The 18,860-nt window shown below is 37.8% G+C and overlaps 2 protein-coding genes across 2 annotated transcripts; both read right to left on the bottom strand.

Moving 5' to 3' along the window:
* Positions 1–2,180: 2,180 nt before the first annotated feature.
* LOC125120907 (olfactory receptor 1J2-like) lies at positions 2,181–2,780 on the bottom strand. The gene has a single exon (XM_047769280.1). The coding sequence runs from the start codon at positions 2,778–2,780 to the stop codon at positions 2,181–2,183; it is 600 nt and encodes a 199-aa protein (XP_047625236.1).
* Positions 2,781–11,951: 9,171 nt separating this feature from the next.
* LOC125120906 (olfactory receptor 1J4-like) lies at positions 11,952–13,832 on the bottom strand. Its single transcript, XM_047769279.1, has 2 exons — positions 12,896–13,832; positions 11,952–12,169 (listed from the first exon to the last, which is right to left on the bottom strand). The coding sequence occupies exons 1-2, from the start codon at positions 13,830–13,832 to the stop codon at positions 11,952–11,954; spliced, it is 1,155 nt and encodes a 384-aa protein (XP_047625235.1).
* Between the last annotated feature and the right edge of the window lie 5,028 nt (positions 13,833–18,860).

Raw genomic sequence — 18,860 nt, 5'->3', positions numbered from 1 at the left:
TGCCTTGCACATAGTTTCATGTAATAGCTATTTTTGTGTTCAAAATTTATAAAATCAGACATTTAGCACTTTTTCATATGAGAAGTGACATCTGTTGGGGGAATTACAACAATCATTTCCAAGTGTAAAATTAATCCAATAGCTGTAGACTGGAAACAACCAGTTTATGAGGAAAAAATATAGTCTTCCTGGAATGGGAAAATTTTGTAATTTCATTGACTACTCTGTGTTGTCAAAAGAACAATCAAACTAAGTTTTATTTAGGTTTAGCAAACCATCAAAAGTACTATATTAACTTGATACACCATTGACAATATAAGCATTTTTGACTTTACTCAATTTAAATATTAGAAACTTAACTGAATGTTTGTAGCTTCAGAAGGTGAGAAGCCAAACATGGAAGCAACCCAAATGTCCATCAACAGATGAAAGGTAAAGTTGATGTGGTACAGCTATATAATAGAATATTTTTCAGCTATAAAAAGAATGAAATAGTGCCTTGGAGGTAGAGATTATCATACCAGATGAAATAAACCAGAAAGAGACAAATTTATATCATATGATATTGCTTACATGTGGTATCTGAGAAATAGTGATACAGAGAGCTCTTGTGACACAAGGGAAATGAACCTGAATAGTATCCATGGGGATGTGGGTTCAATCCCTGGCCTTGCTCAGTGGGTTGTGGATCCAGCATTTCCCTGAGCTGTGGTATAGGTCACAGGTTTGGCTTGGATTGCACATTGCTGTGGCTGTGGGGTAGGCCAGCAGCTATAGCTGTGCTTTGACACCTAGACTGGGAATTTCCATATGATGCTGGTGTGACCCTGAAAATCCCCCCCCCAAATAAGGCTATAATTGAACTTATACACAAAACAAAAATAGAAACATAGGCATAGAGAACAAAATTATGGTTACTAAAGGTGAAAGGGGGGATGGAAAAATTATGATTTTAGGATTAACATATACCCACTGTATATAGAAAATACATGACTAATAAGGACCAATTGTATACCACATGGAACTGTACTCATATTTTGTGATAACATATGAGGTAAAACAACCTTAAAATATAAATATATACTACATACTATATAAAAGATCTAGGAGTTCCCGTTGTGGCTCGGTGGTTAATGAATCTGACTAGGAACATGAGGTTGTGGGTTTGAGTCCTGGCCTTGCTCAGTGGGTTAAGGATCTGGCATTGCCATTTGCTGTGGTGTAGGTCACAGATGCAGCTCAGATCTGGAATTTCTGAGGCTGTGGCAAAGGCTGGTAGCTACAGCTCCAATTAGACCCCTAGCAGGGGAACCTCCATATGCCACAGGTGCAGCCCTAGAAAATACAAAAAAAGACAAAAGTAAATAAATAAAAGATCACTTTGCACTACACTTCAAACTAACACAAAATTGTATGTCAAAATACTTAAAATTAATTACATAATTAATCAATTAATCAATTGAAAAAAATAATGCCCCAAAATAAACCACAATAAACTTAATATATATATATATATATGTAATTTAAAAAGCTGTAAAAAAAAGCCAAATGGAATAATTATACAACATATTAAAAATAAAATTTAAACATATTTACACATATACACAAAGGAGTTTGGTGCATTGAAGATCACAGGTTGAATATGTGTTATGAGAAACATCATATTTAGGGTTATGGAAAAATAAATTCACAAGAGATAGGACTAAAGGGAAATAGATTGCTCCAATAAAAATAACTATTTAAAGGACAGGGAGGAAAGTGCTAGAGACATGTGTGAACAACACACAACTTTTAAAGGCTTTACTAACAAGGTCAGTGAGTAAATAAGAATGTGGTTAGGTGATTCTCACTTAGCAAAAAGGTTACTGTTTCTGAAAAGTATCTGCAGAGCCAAAGTCATGTGTCTGTTTCACAAGTTGTAGATGAAAGTGTTCAGCATGGGGGTGACCACCGTGTACAACAAGGAACAATGATGTCTTTATAATGGGACTGGCCTGATGAGGAGGAAAAGTACACAGCCTTAATTTTCCCATAGAATAGAGACACCACAGAGAGGTGGGAGTCATAGGTGGACAAGGCTTTGCAGATCCTTTTTGTAGAGGGGATCCTCATGATGGAGACCCCAATGTGACCATAAGAGACCAGGATGCAACTCAGTGGAAAAATGAAAACTGCAGGCACTAGAGTGAATATGACCAGCTCAAGAGAGAGGCATCTGAGCAGGACAGGTTAAGCAGGGAAGCAAGGTCACAGAAGTGGGAGATGATGTTGTCAGCACAGAAGGATTGTCGAGCCAGGAGAAGGGTGTGGGTCAGGGCACTGACCCAGGAGGGGAGCCAGGATCCAGCTGAAAAGCAAAGACACAGCTCTTCTCTCATGATGATGGCATAGCATGGAGGGTGATAAATAGCCACATAGCTGTCATAGGCCATCACTGCAAGAAGATTATCAATGCAAGCAAAAAGTAAGAAAAAATACATCTGTGTTAAACACTCTGCATAGTTAATTGATTCATCCTGAGTCCGCAGGTTCATCAGCATCTTACTGAGAGTGACAGATGAATAGGAAACCTGTGTGAGGTCCAAATGGCAGAGGAAGAAGTACATGGGGGTGTGGAGGCCAGGGTCCAGCCTGACAAGCAGTATCATGAGCAGGTTTCCCAGCACTGTGGTCAGGTACATGCCCAGGAACAGGGCAAAGAACATGCCCCATTGCTCTTGTCGATTGGGGAGCCTCAGGAGGAAAAACTCAGACATGCTGCTCTGGTTCTCCCTCCTCATGCCACTTTAATCTCATTTGGCAATGAAGAGACATCAGAAATTCTGGAACTTAGAAGTACTGAGCATTGCAGTTACCACATGATCAGCTGATTTCTCAGAGTGACTGTGTCAGTGTACAGACAGATCTCACTGCACTGCACTCACACACTGATGCCTCCCTCATCCAGTCTGGTGAGAGGAATGCAATGTGATTTATCTGAACTATGACACAGTCTTGTGGAGAAAGTATATGATTTCAATCAAACCCTTCAGTGGAAATAAGGAACTACTCATTCTCTTTTTTACAAAGTGGAGACATCCTGATATGGAGGGAGTAATAAATAAGACACAGAACCTTCCATGGATCTATTGTCAGATTGCTTATGTTCTTGTGTCTGTCTAACACACACAAACACACACACACTCACACACACCACTTAAAATGTTGTTCATAAGATTAATGTACTATGCACAAGATAAAGTGATTGGAATAAAATCTTATTTTATCATTAGAATGAATGTAAGAAATACAATATAAAGACAGAAGAAAGAAGGAAAGAAAGAAAAAGAGGAATAAGTGAAGGAAGGAGGTAGGAAATAAGGTTGATGGAAGGAGGGAGGGAGGAAGAAAGGAAAAGAGAAACATTAGGAAAGTTCCTTAAAAATTTAATAGAATATTCATATGATTAAGGAAATTTACTTCTGCTCATATACCCAGAATAATTGAGAGCAGGGGCCAAAATATATTTATACACCCAAATTTGAAACAGCATTATTCACAGTAGTCACAAGATTGAAATATCTGATGACTTTTAGCAAATGATGGAATAAATAAAATTTGGTCTATACACAGAGTGGAATAGTATTCAGCCTTAAACATGAAAGAAATCCTGATACAGCCACAACATGAATGAACCTTGAAGGCAGTATGCTAAGAAAAATCATGCAATCACAAAATTGTAAATACCATAAGATTCCATTCATATGAGACTCCTAGAATAATCAAATTAATAAAGACAAAAAAAATGGAAGGCTGACTGCCAGGGGCTGGTATGTGGAGGATAATGAGGAGTTATTGTTCAGTGAGTACAGAGTTTCCATTTGCAAAGATTAAAAAATTCTGGAAGTGGTTGGTGGTGACAGTTGTACAACAACATGAATTACTTATTTCCACAGAAATGTACACAATAATTATTGAAATGTTACATTTTGTGACATTTTTCACAATAATTTTTTTTAATTTAGAAAATATATCATGAGTTAATATATACTGACTATAAATAGCAATCAACAGGAGAGTGACCCCAAAATTAATCAGCTCATTATTTTGTGCAGGATGAGTAAGCAGACATCATGTACTAAAGTTGACACAGATATAGGAGGCCATCAAGAAAGATCAGGTACCTACCATAAAATGTGTGTTTACTTCTAAGGACATGCTCTCACATCAAGTGGCCTTGACCACAGGTGCCACTTGAAGATTTGTAGGTCCACAGCATTTGACTCATTGCATTTTTTAAAATTTTTCCAAGAAATATCTTCTTTCATATTTGCCATTGTCTCTCTATCTCTCCCCTTCCATCAGCAGGACTTTAAAATGGCTCAGTTCTGAGCATACAGGAAATGGAAGGGACATGATAATCTTCCTGATGAGGTTACCTGAGAGCCAAGATATTACAGATGCTGTTGACCAAGGACCTATATCAGAATTCAGTCATCTCATTAACTAGACAAAGTTTTAAAATTGACCCCATTCTGTTCCCCAGAGTGGAAATGTGGATATCATTAAACATCAATGAAGAACTTTGCAAAAAGTTCAGCAGCCTTCAAACCATCTGGATAAAGCACTGCCAACTTAACATAAAGAGGACTTTCTTTGCTGCCTGTTTATGTCTAGAGCTGAGACAAAGGAAGACTCAGGCTGTGAGGCTGTCTGACCAGGTAAAATGCATACACATATTTCCCAGGCCCTCACGTGGCTCTCTCTGCTCTACAGCCATCCAAGGAGAGGAGAAGGAGATTCTAAGTGTGTTATACACAGAAACAGACACTCAGCATGACATGCAGTGACCCAAAAACCAAACGCCAGGAGTTGTTTTGGCCCTCTGTAACCCAAACTCATCCTATTCAGAAGTGAGGTTTGTTTGGATTCATACCAACTTACTTAAATTTTAAAATAGAATCTTTTGGAATTCCCATTCTTGTGCAATGGAAATGAATCTGACTAGGAACCATGAGATTGCAGGTTTGATCCATGGCCTTGCAAAGTGGGTTAAGGATCTGGCATTGCTGTGAGCTGTGGTATAGTTCACAGATATGGCTTGCATCTGGCATTGCTGTGGCTCTGGCATAGGCTGGAAGCTACAGCTCTGCTTATACCCCTGGCCTGGGAACATCCTTATGCTGTGGCTGTGGTCCTAAAAGGACAAATGACAAAAAAAAATTTTAAACTTAAAATGGAATATTTTGTCAACCTCAATTTATAAAAAATGGAATAAAGAACACTTCTACACTGTTGGTGATGATGTAAAATGGTGTGGCCATTATGGAAAACTGTATGGAGATTTCCCTAGACATTAAAAATAGAACTACCACATGATACAGTAATCCCACTTTTGGGTGTAGACCAGAAAGAACTGGAATCAGGATCTCAGAGATATATCTACTCTCCCATTTTCATTGCAGCTCTGTGAACAATAGATAAGCTATGGAAACAAGTCCCATGTTCATTGAAAGATGAATGGGTAAATGTGGCACATACACACAATAATTTTCACTTAAAAAATGGAAATCCTGCCATTTCTGACAAGATGGATGAAATAGGGAATATTATGCTAAGTGAAATAAGCCAGTCCTACTGCATAATTTCACTTTGAGAAACTCATAGAAGAGTAGAATAAATGGCAGTCTCCAAGGGCTAGGGGGAAGGAGAAATGCAATATGGTATTTAGTTGAAATAAAGTTTCAGTTATTCAAGATCAATTAGTTCTAGAGACGTGCTTTACAGCATATGCCTAGAATCAGAAAGACTACACTATGCACCAAAATTTTCTTCAAAAGAGAAGATCTCATATTAAGTTTACTTACCACATAAAAAAGACACAAGGAAATTTTGACAGGAGACAGCTATGTTGATGACCTTGATTGTGGTGGTAGCTTCACAAGTGTGTGCACATGTCCAAACTCCTCAAATTATATACATTACATAAAGGCAGATTTTGTCTATCAATTTCACCTCACAAGCTGTTTTAAAAAATATGCAAAACTGACATCCGGTCACTTACACAATTCACAAACCACACACACTCACAGAAACAGAAACTCCACAACACACACTAAGAAACATGTGTGGTCAAACCCAACACACAGGGAGTTCCCGTCGTGGCGCAGTGGTTAACGAATCTGACTAGGAACCATGACGTTGCGGGTTCGGTCCCTGCCCTTGCTCAGTGGGTTAACGATTGGGCATTGGTATGAGCTGTGGTGTAGGTTGCAGACATGGCTTGGATCCCGCATTGCTGTGGCTCTGGTGTAGGCCCGTGGCTCCAGCTCTGATTGGACTCCTAGCCTGGGAACCTCCATATGCCACGGGAGCAGCCCAAGAAATAGCAAAAAGACAAAAAAAAAAAAAACAACACACAAATAACATAAATAGAAGCAACATACTCAAAGCAACCCAAGCACACACACACATGTATTGCAGATTTCCAGCTTCCATGGTCTATTATTAGCACTGTACAATAGGAATTTCCACAACCATGGAAATGCTTTATAGCTAAATTGTCCAATACAGCAGCACAAGTTTCCTGTGACTACTGGAGACTTGAAATGTAGTTAGTACAAGTGAGGAACTCAAATTTTAATTTCAGGTCAGTTTTTAATTTTCATGTTAGAGCCACTTGAGGCTGGTGGCACCACGTAGGTCAGTGTGTGAATCAGTCACTAAAAACACAAGGTTATAGGAGCAACATAAACACACATTTTCTCTGTCTCTTTTTCCTAGTCTTCACATCAATGTACACATTCAGGCCAAGTGATGGTTCCCACCTTGTTCTGATCTCTGCAGGCCCAGGCTACTACCCAAGGACTCATCTATTTTGCCTCCATGGCCTGAGGATATTTAGCACTTCCCCACCTGTTTACAAGAAGGAAAACAATGAACAGGGAAGATCTGCATTTGCCAAGAGAACTGAGACCCCAGGGAACACACCCCAAATCTGGTTAAGGAATGCCCAATTTCTTGCATTCCTCTTGAGGTGGATCCAGTGCAGGGGCCAAAGGGGCTGAGTACCATAAGATGTCTCTAATATCAGTGACACATTGGGCTCCCTTCTGCCTGCTCAGGAGGAAAAGGAGTGGCCATGAATACCCTTCAACTATGAAGAACCCACAATGAAATCTGCCACACTGTACACTGCAGAAAGGACTAAACAGAGTAGGACCATCACTTCAGATCCCACACCACCTAACCTGAAATTTTTTGGAGCTAACATCCCATGATCATCATTTATTCCATCCATATTAAACCACAAAAGACCCACAAAAGCCAAAGCCATCTTGAGAAAAATGGACAAACCCCTAGGCATCACACTTCCTGATTGCAAACTATAATACGAACTTTTAGAAATAAGCACTGTATGTTACTGGCATTAAAATACACAAATTAAAAAATGGAACAGAATATTGAACCCAGAAATAAACTGACACATATATGCTAAACTTACTTTTGATAAAGGAGCAAAAAACACACATTGGGGAAAGGGTAGTCTCTTCAGTAAATGGTGCTGGGAAAGTGGATATACACACACAAGCAAATGAAAGTGAATTCCCAACAATGAAAACAACTGTCTGTGCCATCTTATTATGGGGATTAAAAATGCTTGCCACCTTTTTTGGCAACAACATGGCATTAAGGGAGCTAATCAAGTGCATCTAACAGTTCACAGCCATGTTCCAACAACATGGGTGGATCTAAAATGTATTATGCTCTGTGAAATAAGGCAGAGAGACAATGTTAAATATCATGATATCTCACTTATTTATGGAGTCTAAAAATCAAAACAACAAATCAAGAAAACAAAATGAAAACAGACTCATAAATACAGAGAAGGAACCAGTGGTTGCCAGAGGGCATGGTGTCTGGGGGAAAGGGATGAAAAACATGATGTGGATGAAGAGAAAAAAGATCTCCAGGTATATAATAAAGAAACACTGGAGATTTAATTGACAACATGATCAATAATACTATAAAAGGTTTGTGGACAGATAGTTACTAGATTAATAACTGTAATTATTTCATAATGTATGAACGTGTCAAGTCACCACATAATACACCTGAAACTAAAGTAATATTGTTTGTATACTTTATTTCCCATAGCACATTAGCAGGGACTTGAACCCTTGACTGTCAGCTTAAAATTGTGATGCTCTACTGACTGAGCTGTCCCGACCCTGAAAATTATGTTTCTTTTTTCTTTTTTTTTTTTTTTTAGGACTACACATATGGAGCTTCCCAAGCTAGGGGTCAAATCAGAGCTACAACAGCTGGCCTAAGCCACAGCGATGTGGGATCCAAGCTGTTGTCTGCCACCTATACCACAACTCATAGCAATGCCAGATCCTTATCCCAATGAGGATGGCAAGGGATTGAATCTGCATCCTCAGGGATGCTAGTCGGGTTTAACCACTGAGTCATGATGAGAACTCCATAGACCCTTAAAATTATATTTCAATAAAGTCAGTAAAGCTTATTGATGCAAGAATAGTCCAATAACATTCACAATGCTGAAAAAAAATTATGAACCTTTGGGTCCTAGGACAAGGGCTTTAGTCATGTTTCCTCATTTATACAAAACATAAGCTTTATATTCTCAATTATTTTCAAAAATTGAACAGCTTTCTTAAGAATTTGTGTTCTTTGAAGTTCCCTTTGTGGCTTAGCAGGTTACGAACCTGACTAGGATCCCTGGTCTCACTCACTGGGTGAAGGATCTCTCGTTTCTGCAAGCTGTATTGTAGGCTGGCAGCTACAGCTCCAATTCTACCCCTAGCCTTGGAATTTCCATATGCTTCAGCTATAGCCCTAAAAAGAAAAAAAAAAAAAAACTTTTTTTTTCCAGTTTCTAGTGATCTCATCCTTGTTCAACTAGTTAAGGTGCTCTCTCCCAGGTTCTCTACAGCAAGGTACAATTTTAACTTTTGTAGTTTACAAAGTATTATTTTGGTAGATATTTTGAGTTGCATAACCACAGCACTTTTCTTAATACAATTTCCACTACATCTAAGAGTCATTGATGATTCTTATATTGAACAAACTCTTGCAAATATGATGGCCAGTGGTAATTTTCCAATTTTATTATTTCCCCTATGTTGATTAGCTCTCTTCCACTATGGGAAGAAACATCCCTTTACTCCACAAGCATTTGATTTTTCATTGATTTATTTATATCATCACAGACTCATGAATTTCTATTATCTGAGCTGAAACCCATTACTGACATTATTCATTTTGAAGCTCTAATTATTCCACATTTGGTCAATGGGAGCCTCTTCCAGCTGGCTCCTGGGTCCTCATGATTCATTGAGCACTTTTTGTTTTCTAACTCAGCAAATGTTCCCTGGTCTTGTTGTGCCCTGGCCCCAGCCTTAGAATCTGCCATTTTTCTAAGTCACTTTAGTTCCTGTTAGAGGAGACTGATACTCAAAAATCAAATTTTGCATTGTGTGTGTTTATAGCATACAATGATTCTAAATGATCTCAGAGAATACAGCCAGGAAACATATATTAAAAAAAAAAAAACACAGGATGTAAAAACTAAAACAAGTAAACTGAAGGAATGTTTACCCATGAGAGATGGGTCAGGAGTGGGGTGGGACAGAAAGAATGGGAAATGGGAACCAGACAGATATTGATATATAATTTCAATCTGTTTATACACATTACAACCCATGAATTCAAAATGGTTATTTTCAATTCTAGCTCAACATAATAGGGTTCTTTCTAGCCTCTCATTTTCTATGTACATCACACAATTCCCCTGGTGAGGAGTCAGTCCCTTTTTCAATAAATGTTTCTTATTTACTAAATATTTGAATATATGTAATTTCAGAATCTTGAACTGAAACCACTGGTAATAACAAACTAACTTCAGCTCCAAAAATTTGCTTACCAAAAAAAATGTGCTTTCATTATTGTGAGGCTAGCTTATAGAAATAAATTCAGGGTTCAATAATTAATTACTTTATTGTCCCCTTTAGTATAATTATGGTATTAACTTGAAATACAGTTCATTTTTTTTCTTTTAGTTTGCTTTATTTTCCATCACCTTTTTATTTTTTAGTGGTGAAAATAACATAGTCAAAAATTTACAAATAAATATACACATTTCTCCATTTTTTCTATCCTATTCCCATACCAACCCCTGTAGGTAGCAGTCTCATTAGTTTCAGATTGATTCCTCATGTGTTTCTCCTTCTTAATGGGAATATATATGTATATATTATTTTCCCTTCTTTTTCACATAGGAAGTAGCATGCTATAGATGATCTTTTATGCATTGCTTTTTTCCATTTAATAATACATCTTGGAAATCCCTCCATATTAATTCACAGGTATCTCTGCCATTATTTTTTCATAGCTGTGAAGTACTCAACTGCATGATGTTCCATAGTTCCCTTTTGAAGCCCTAGAATATAATAGCAGTGATGAACATTCTAAATGCCACCTAATAATACACCTCAAGTGGTTAAAATAGTAAATTTCATGTTAGGTAGTAAATTCTACAATACACTTTTTAATGAAAAAACAGTCATAATCTCCACATAAAGCACAGAAAAGAATAACAAAATAATAATAATGAATGATTAATATGTTGATGGAGGGGATATGGTATAACAAATTATAAAGAGAAGTGAGAATAAATATTAAATCAGTTGTGTCAATTATAATACATATAGAAACATGGAAAATATAAATCTGAATACATTCTTATTATATTAGATGTTGGTAGATCAAATTTTCTATAAATGCAATTATTGTTAACCTACATAAAAAGAGTGAAAGCCAACTCTACACTGTTAATAACTAACAATTTTCAGATATAAGGACATAAGAAATTTTAAAGTGTTGGAAAAGAAATACATGTAAAAATAACAAAAAACCCTGGTATATCTAAACTAATATCAGAGGATGTAAATGAGATGTGAGGGTAGGAGCCATGGCTAAAAAGAAACCTCATCTCACTATAAAGGCAATGGTGTGCTGATCAATGAGTAAGAAAATGCTCCCTATCACATGAGAGCAGTACTTTATAGCATTTGCCAATCTCCATAGTGTAATTATGCCCATCATGGCTGATTTCAATTCACCAGTGTGGTGTCATTAACTTTGGAGCTGAAAAGAGAAGTTCACAATCAGCTTGAAGCCAATGCAAGCCAATTTAAGCACATCTTATAGAGAAGAATCCATCCACAAGGAGAAGAAAATGAGACTAAATTGGTGTGTTCTCAATAATATAGTATGAAAATATATAATCAAAAACTGACATATCAAAAAGGAGAAAAAGAGAAAATCACAATCATAATTATGTTGCATAATGCACATAGGACTTTTCACATGTAGTTGAAGAGGTGATGAAGCAAAAACAAATTAAAGATGAAGAATATTTAACAATTAAATTAACAAACTGGACCTTATTGACATATGTTTAACACTATGTATGACAGCTGAATGAATAATCATTTAAATTTACAGAATTGCCAACTGTATGATAATTATAGGAGATACATCTCACTGTGTTCATGACTGAATTAAGAGTATTTAGAGATTGTCACTTCAAGAAGGTAGCTCTATTAACAAGTATATCTAAGGCCCATTTTCTGTCTCTGTTCCTGAGGCTATATGAAGGGGTTAAGCATGGGAGTAACTATTGGATACATGACAGAAGCAAGTATGTTTTGTCATTGGAGTCCCATGATGAGGTGAACAAGGAAACACTAGCAAGTGTCCCTCAGTATAAAGACACCACAGAGATGGGAGCCATAGGTGGAAGAAACTTTAAAGGGACTCTTGGTGGAAGAGACACTCAGAACTGTGGTTCCCATATGAATATACCAGCCCAGGAAACTACTCAAAGGCAGGATGAAAAGCATTCCTCCGACAGTAAAGATGACCAGCTCATTGAGGGAAGGATCTTAATAGCTTAACTTCAAGAGGGAAATGAGGTCACAGAAGTGGGAGATGATATTATCCACAAAGAAGATCAGCTGGACCAAGTGGAGGGTATGCAGCAGGGTGTGGGTACAACAGACTAACCAGGACCCAGCTACTAAGCAGACACACAGTTCCTGCTTCATGATGGTGCTGCAGTGGAGAGGCTGACAAAGGGTCACACACCTGTCATAAGCTATCACTGTGAGAAGGAAATTGTCAAGACAATCAAAAAATGAGGGTAAAATATATTGGCATAGGGGATAGATTGATTCTGAGTCTACATGTCCATCAGCATCTTAGTGGCAATGACAGATGAAAAAGAGATGCCTGTGAGGGGCAAGTGGCTGAGGAGGAAGTACATGGGGGTGTGGAGGCGAGGGTCCAGGATGATGAGCAGGATTATGTGTAGGATCCCCAGCACCATGGTCAGGTACATGCCCAGGAACAGGGCAAAGAGCATGTCCTGATGCTCTGCTTGCATGAGTAGCCCCAAGAAGAGTCAACTATATTTCCAATGAACTAATTAATTAAAAAACTAAAAATTTAAAAATCAATGCCCAATATATGACCTTAATAAGACTTAAAATATACACTCACACTTTAAAAAGCTGTAAAATACAAAATGTAATAATTATATAACCCACTTTAAAAATAAATTTAAAGACATTTACATACACACACAAAGAAGATTTGTGGTTTGAAGAATATGAGTTGAACATGTGTGGTGGATAATGTCTCATTTAGGGTTATGGAGGAGTAAATGGACAAGAGATATGAATAAATTGAAAGATGTTGATCCAATAACAATGACTGTTTAAAGGACAGTCAGAAAAGCACTAGAAACATGGTTGCTCAACACACAATTTTTAAGGCTTTTTTAACAAGGGTATTGAGTTAAATAAGACCATGGTTAGGTGATTCTCACTTGGAAAAAAAATATGGTTTCTGAAAAGAATCCCCAGGGCCAGTTTCATGTCTCTGTTTCTCAGGCTGTAGATGAAAGGGTTCAGCATGGGGGTGACCACTGTGTACATTATGGAAGCAATGATGTCTGTGTCATGGGACTGGTCTGATGAGGAGGAAAAGTACACTGCCATTATTGTTCCATAGAATAGAGACACCACAGAGAGGTGGGAGCCACAGGTGGACAAGGCTTTGCAGATTCCTTTAGTAGAGGGGACCCTCAGGATAGAAAGCTCAATGTGGCTATAAGAGACCAGGATGCCACTCAATGGAAAAATGACAACTGCAGCCCCTGTAGTGAATATGACCAGCTCATTGAGAGAGGTGTCTGAGCAGGACAACTGAAGCAGAGGGACAAGGTCACAGAAGAAGTGGAGGATGATGTTGTCAGCACAAAAGGACAGTTGAACCAGGAGGAGGGTGTGGGTCAGGGCACTGACACAGGAGAGGAACCAGGATCCAGCCAACAGAAAAATACACAGCCCTTCTCTCATGAAAATTGCATAGTGTAGAGGGTGACAAACAGCCACATACCTGTCATAGGCCATCACTGCAAGAAGAAGATTATCAATGCAAGCAAAATGTAAGAAAAAATATGTCTGTGTCACACACCCTGCATAGGGAATGGATTGATCCTGTGTCTGCATGTTCATCAGCATCTTAGGGACAGTTACAGAGGAAAAGGAGATGTCTGTGAGGGCCAAGTGGCTGAGGAAGAAGTACATGGGGGTGTGGAGGCGAGGGTCCAGCCTGATGAGCAGGATGATGAGCAGGTTCCCCAGCACTGTGGTCAGGTACATGCCCAGGAAGAGGGCAAAGAACAAGCCCTGCTGCTCTGGATGGATGGGGAGTCCCAGAAGGAGGAACTTGGACACGCTGCTCTGATTCTCCCTCCTCATTCTCCTCTCCTCTCGCTCCTCTCCTCTCTGTTGGGGAAGGACTAGAGTGGGAAAATTCAGAAGCATTGAAGTCACAATGGTGGCCACCACACTAGGGTCTCTCACTTTCTTCTGGAGAAAAAAAAAAACTGCCTGCATTTCTTATATCACCTAGTGTTAACAAAGCAAGTGGCATACCCTCAACACTCAACATGATTCCTTTCAATGAAAACCAGAGCTATTTTTTTTTCTTTTTAATCAACCATTATTCTGACACTAAGCTATTAATTGGACATACAAGATTAAGTAGGACCTATGGGACCTCTTTCCTCACATTACTAACCCTCAAGAGCACAGCTGACTAAAGACTGACTATACTTGTGAAACTGAAGCCTGATTCATTATGATTTGGTCCCACCATTCTCTTGCCTTATGTCTTGTGATGTAAAATCTTTTTTGGCCTCAGGTTGTCCCTCTATAATGTGAAGATGCCAACATCACTAATTCATAGAGTTAACAAAAAGGACTTTAATTCATTAGGCATTAATATCTAAGAACAATTTCCTCCATAAATAAACAACAAAAATTGCACAGAATATTTTTATGAGAGGATCTACATCATCTGCCCTCAAAATAGCATAAAGTTCAGAAATTTCATAAAACACTATTATGACGTAGTCAGCCTAAAAGACCAGAAGCGGCTAACATTTATGTTAACTTATCTGAGCTCTCACACTCTTCAGATGAGTTTCTGAGCTCATATGCTATCACTGGAGTAAGTGCCCTGGTGGAATTTGTCTTAATGAATGTTTATCATCTTGCCTAGAAAGAAACCTTACTTCAGTTCATGTACCTCCATCCATCTCTCTACATTTCATCTTCCAAGATGGCTCAGATCTGGATATTCATAAGTAGGAAGACAACTGAGATCTGAGATAGGGTCTGAGAGTGAGAGATACTGAAGTATTGGTATGTCTATTAGAATTCAGTTACCTGATTGACCAGAACCATTTCCCAATGTAGATCTTCAGACTGATAATGATTCACAGTTAATTAATGCTATGGCAGACAAATACTTTTTTGCATTATTGCCTCACTGAATTTTTCAAAAGTCCAACAAGGGAAGAGTTTCTCTTGTTCCTCAGAGGGTTAAGGACCCTTGACTTTGTCTCTGGGAGGATGTAAGATTGACCCCAGCCCTTATTCAGTGGATTAAGGATCCAGCGCTGCCACAAGTGGCAACATAGGTTACAGATGCAGCTTGGATTTGATCCCTAGACTGGGAACTTCTAGATGTGGCTGTAAAAAAAAATGAAAACAAGCAATGGGATCCTGCTGTGTAGCACTGGAAACTCTGTCTAGTCACTTATGATGGAACACGTAATGTGAGAAAAAAAGAACATATACATTCATGTGTAACTGGGTCACCATGCTTTATCATAGGGGGGGAAATATATATATATATATATGAAAAAATAAATTGCATATGGAAAAAAAAGAAAACAAACAAAACTTAATTAACTACATACTCAGGAGTAAAAAACTAGCATAATTATAGAGTTAGTAACTGCTGTAGTCACAATTCCCTCCCATGCTATTAAAATTATTTTGGAATCTTTGCTCCTATGACCCTATTGTTCCTCCCTCTCTTTAGTTAGACAAAGGTCACAGGACCCTAAGAAGAATTATTTCAGGATTTGAAGGAGTGCTTCTGCTCAGATAACTTTCCATACTCATATTCCTGCATCCCTTCATTTTGCCAATGTCTTTTGTATGCCTTCAATTTCAATCCATCAAACTTTGTGTCTAGCAAGTAGAGAATACTGTGTTTTTTCCCTCTGTATTACCAACAGGAGTAGTGAAATCACTTAAACAGTCTCACGTAGATATGCCATAATAGAGGCTGCTTCATAGCCTGATTTCCTTACTTCCTTTTTTCTTTTCTTTTTCTTTTCTTTTCTTTCTTTCTTTCTTTCTTTCTTTCTTTCTTTCTTTCTTTCTTTCTTTCTTTCTTTCTTTCTTTCTTTCTTTCTTTCTTTCTTTTTCTTTCTATTCTTTCTTTCTATTTCTTTCTTTCTTTCTTTCTTTCTTTTATTTCTCTCTCTCTTTCTTTTTTTTTTCTCTCTCTCTTTCTTTCTTTTTTCTCTCTCTCTCTCTTTCTTTCTTTCTCTTTCTTTTGCTTGCTTTTAAGGGCTTCACCTGTATCATATGGGATTTCTAAGGCCAAGGGTCAAATCTGAGCTGCAGCTGCCCACCTAATCCACAGCCACAAAAACTATGGATGCAAGTAGGGTCTGTGGCCTACACCAGAGCTCACAGTAACATTGGATCCTTAACCCAATGAGTGAGGCCAAGGATCAAACCCACACCCTAATGGATACTTAGGTCCATAATCCACTAAGTAACAACAGGAACTCCTTCAAAGTTTGATTTTCGGATCATATTTTCACTAGAGAAAGAATCCACCACTTTTTATTGGGGGGTAGAAAAGCTAAAGTCAAATGTTAAATGTGAAAAGTTAAATGTTAAAATATGCTTGGGATAGGAACTTGATATTGTGTAACAATCTGTTGGTAGATTCTTGCTCCAGACCAGGGAGTTGCTGGGTGTTATTAATTGACTCAGTTTCTGGGTGATATAAGGAGGGACCAGACAATTGCCCCTCCCACCAAGCACAGGCTTCTCACTGAAAGCTGCTGGGTCAGACTTAGCCCATGATCTCACAGATATCCTGCCGGAGAACCAGAGATCCTAATGACATCCAGGAGCTGCAATGGGAACAGAGCGGAATAATACAGATGTGGTACTTTTATTCCATCATCACCATGTGCAAAGAGGTGACTGTATAATTGCTCAGTAGTGAAGAGGAGACTGAGTGTGACCTAGGGTGTGGTGTTGAGAGAGAGAATATGGATGGGCTTGATTTTTCTGTCTTCATACCAAGTATTGTCCTATGCAGAATAGAAAATGGAGAGTCAAGTTTTAGAGTCTCCATGGGGCTACAATTTGCTAAGTGCTTATGATGTGCCTAGCTTCTTAAGGACCCTACAGACAAGATATGTCTGCAAATAGCATGATTCCATGTAACAGCAATGGATGCTGAGAATAACCAAACCCAAGGTCACCAATCGATTAAGTGAGGGAAAGATAAAGATCTGTGTGTCCACATATGTGATCCAAGAGTGAGGAATTTGTTTCTAAACTGTTCTACCAAAATTGAAGCAGAGTGTCAAAAACATTGAGCTTCCAGCAGCCCTGCTGGAGTAGTCAAATCACAGAAAAATAGATGATGATATTCTTCAAAATAGGTTTCCTGTGGAACTGACTGTGTGGATTCTGGTCTTAGGCAAGTGGAGAATAAAAAATGTGAAAATTTCAAACACACACACACAGATATTTATTTCTTCCATGTGAAGGAAGTCAAGCTGTGTATTTTTTACACAAAAGTACTCATACACTATCACAGATGCACTCATGCTAAATGGAGATTTACAGATTTCTATGGATTATGCTCTCACTAGATAAATATAATCAAGGTGTGAGTCAGCTTCACACAAATCTATGCAAAACTCACAAACAAAATACACATGTGCTACACAGCTACACACACAGAACAATGAAGCAACTTAGACCAGAGGCACTGTTGACACAAGTTGTCATTCATATTCAAACCCAAGTAGTGCACAAGGTCTTACACACAGCACACAAGCAGCACATGCACATAGAACAAGCACACACTGAGGAAATGTCAAGGCTTCTGTGACCTCTCTATATCCTAGTGTGTGTCATTCAGTGTGTTTGTCAGTTATACATGCACACATAGATTCAAACAACACAACAAGCAGACACAAATACTTTTAACTTCTCTGATGGTCACACACATGCTTACACATAGACACACAATGCATGACTATGGAGGTTTCTGGGCTCCTTCTGAGTTATACTTGTGCTCTGTGTTCAAACAACTTCTGCTACATTCTGTTACCTGAATCCTCACTTTCTTTCTGGAAATCCAGAATCCAAAGAAAAAGAGCAAACCTTGGTGGTTTGAAGAACTTACAGACTCTCATTTCAATTCAGAATCTTAACCGAATGTTTATAGCTTTGGAGGGCCAGAAGTCCAGACATGGAATCAATGTAAACATCCATCAATAGATGAATGATAATGAAGATGTGCTACATATATATAAAGCAGAATACTACTCAGCCAAAAAAAAGAATGAAATAATGCCATTTATAGCAACATGGATAGAGCTATAAATTGTCATACTTAATGCAGTAAACCAGCCAGAAAAAATTACACATGATATGATATTGCTTATATGTGGTATCTTAAAAAATTATATAAATGAACTTGTACACAAAACAGAAATAAGACCCTCAGACATAGAAAACAAACTTATGTCTACCAAAGGGGAAAGGAGGGAGGGACAACTTAGAAATTTGGGATATACACACTGCTATATATAAAACATGATTAACAAGGACAAATATTATTGCATGTGGAACTATACTCAATATTTTGTAATACTATATAAGGTAAAACAACCTAAAACAATACATATACTTTATAATATATATAAAAATAATCATTTTGTTGTATACCTGAAACAAAAAAAAATTGTAGACAACTAAAATCCCAATTAATTAATTAATCAATTAAAAAATTGAAAAACTAATGCCCAAGAATAGATCACCATAATAATACCTAAAATATATGTATACTTCAAAAAAGCTGTAAAAATGCCAAGTGTAATAATAATATAAAACATTGGGGAAAAAACAAAATTTAAACACACAGAGGCACATACACACAAAGGAGTTGGGTGCTTTGAGACCACAAGATGAATGTGTGTTGTGGATAATGTCTTATAGAGTTATGGAAGAACAAATGGACTAGAGATATGACCAAAGGGAAAGAGATTATTCCAATAACAAGGAGAATTTAAAAGAAAGTTAGAAAAGTTCTAGTGGCATGGGTGATCAACACACCCATACTAAGGTTTTCTAACAAGGTCAGTGAGTGAAATAAGAACATGGTTAGGTAAT

The sequence above is a fragment of the Phacochoerus africanus genome, chromosome 2 (assembly GCF_016906955.1).
Source record: "Phacochoerus africanus isolate WHEZ1 chromosome 2, ROS_Pafr_v1, whole genome shotgun sequence".
In the NCBI taxonomy this organism is placed as follows: Eukaryota; Metazoa; Chordata; class Mammalia; order Artiodactyla; family Suidae; genus Phacochoerus; species Phacochoerus africanus.
This window is presented reverse-complemented; position numbering and strand designations above follow the sequence as displayed.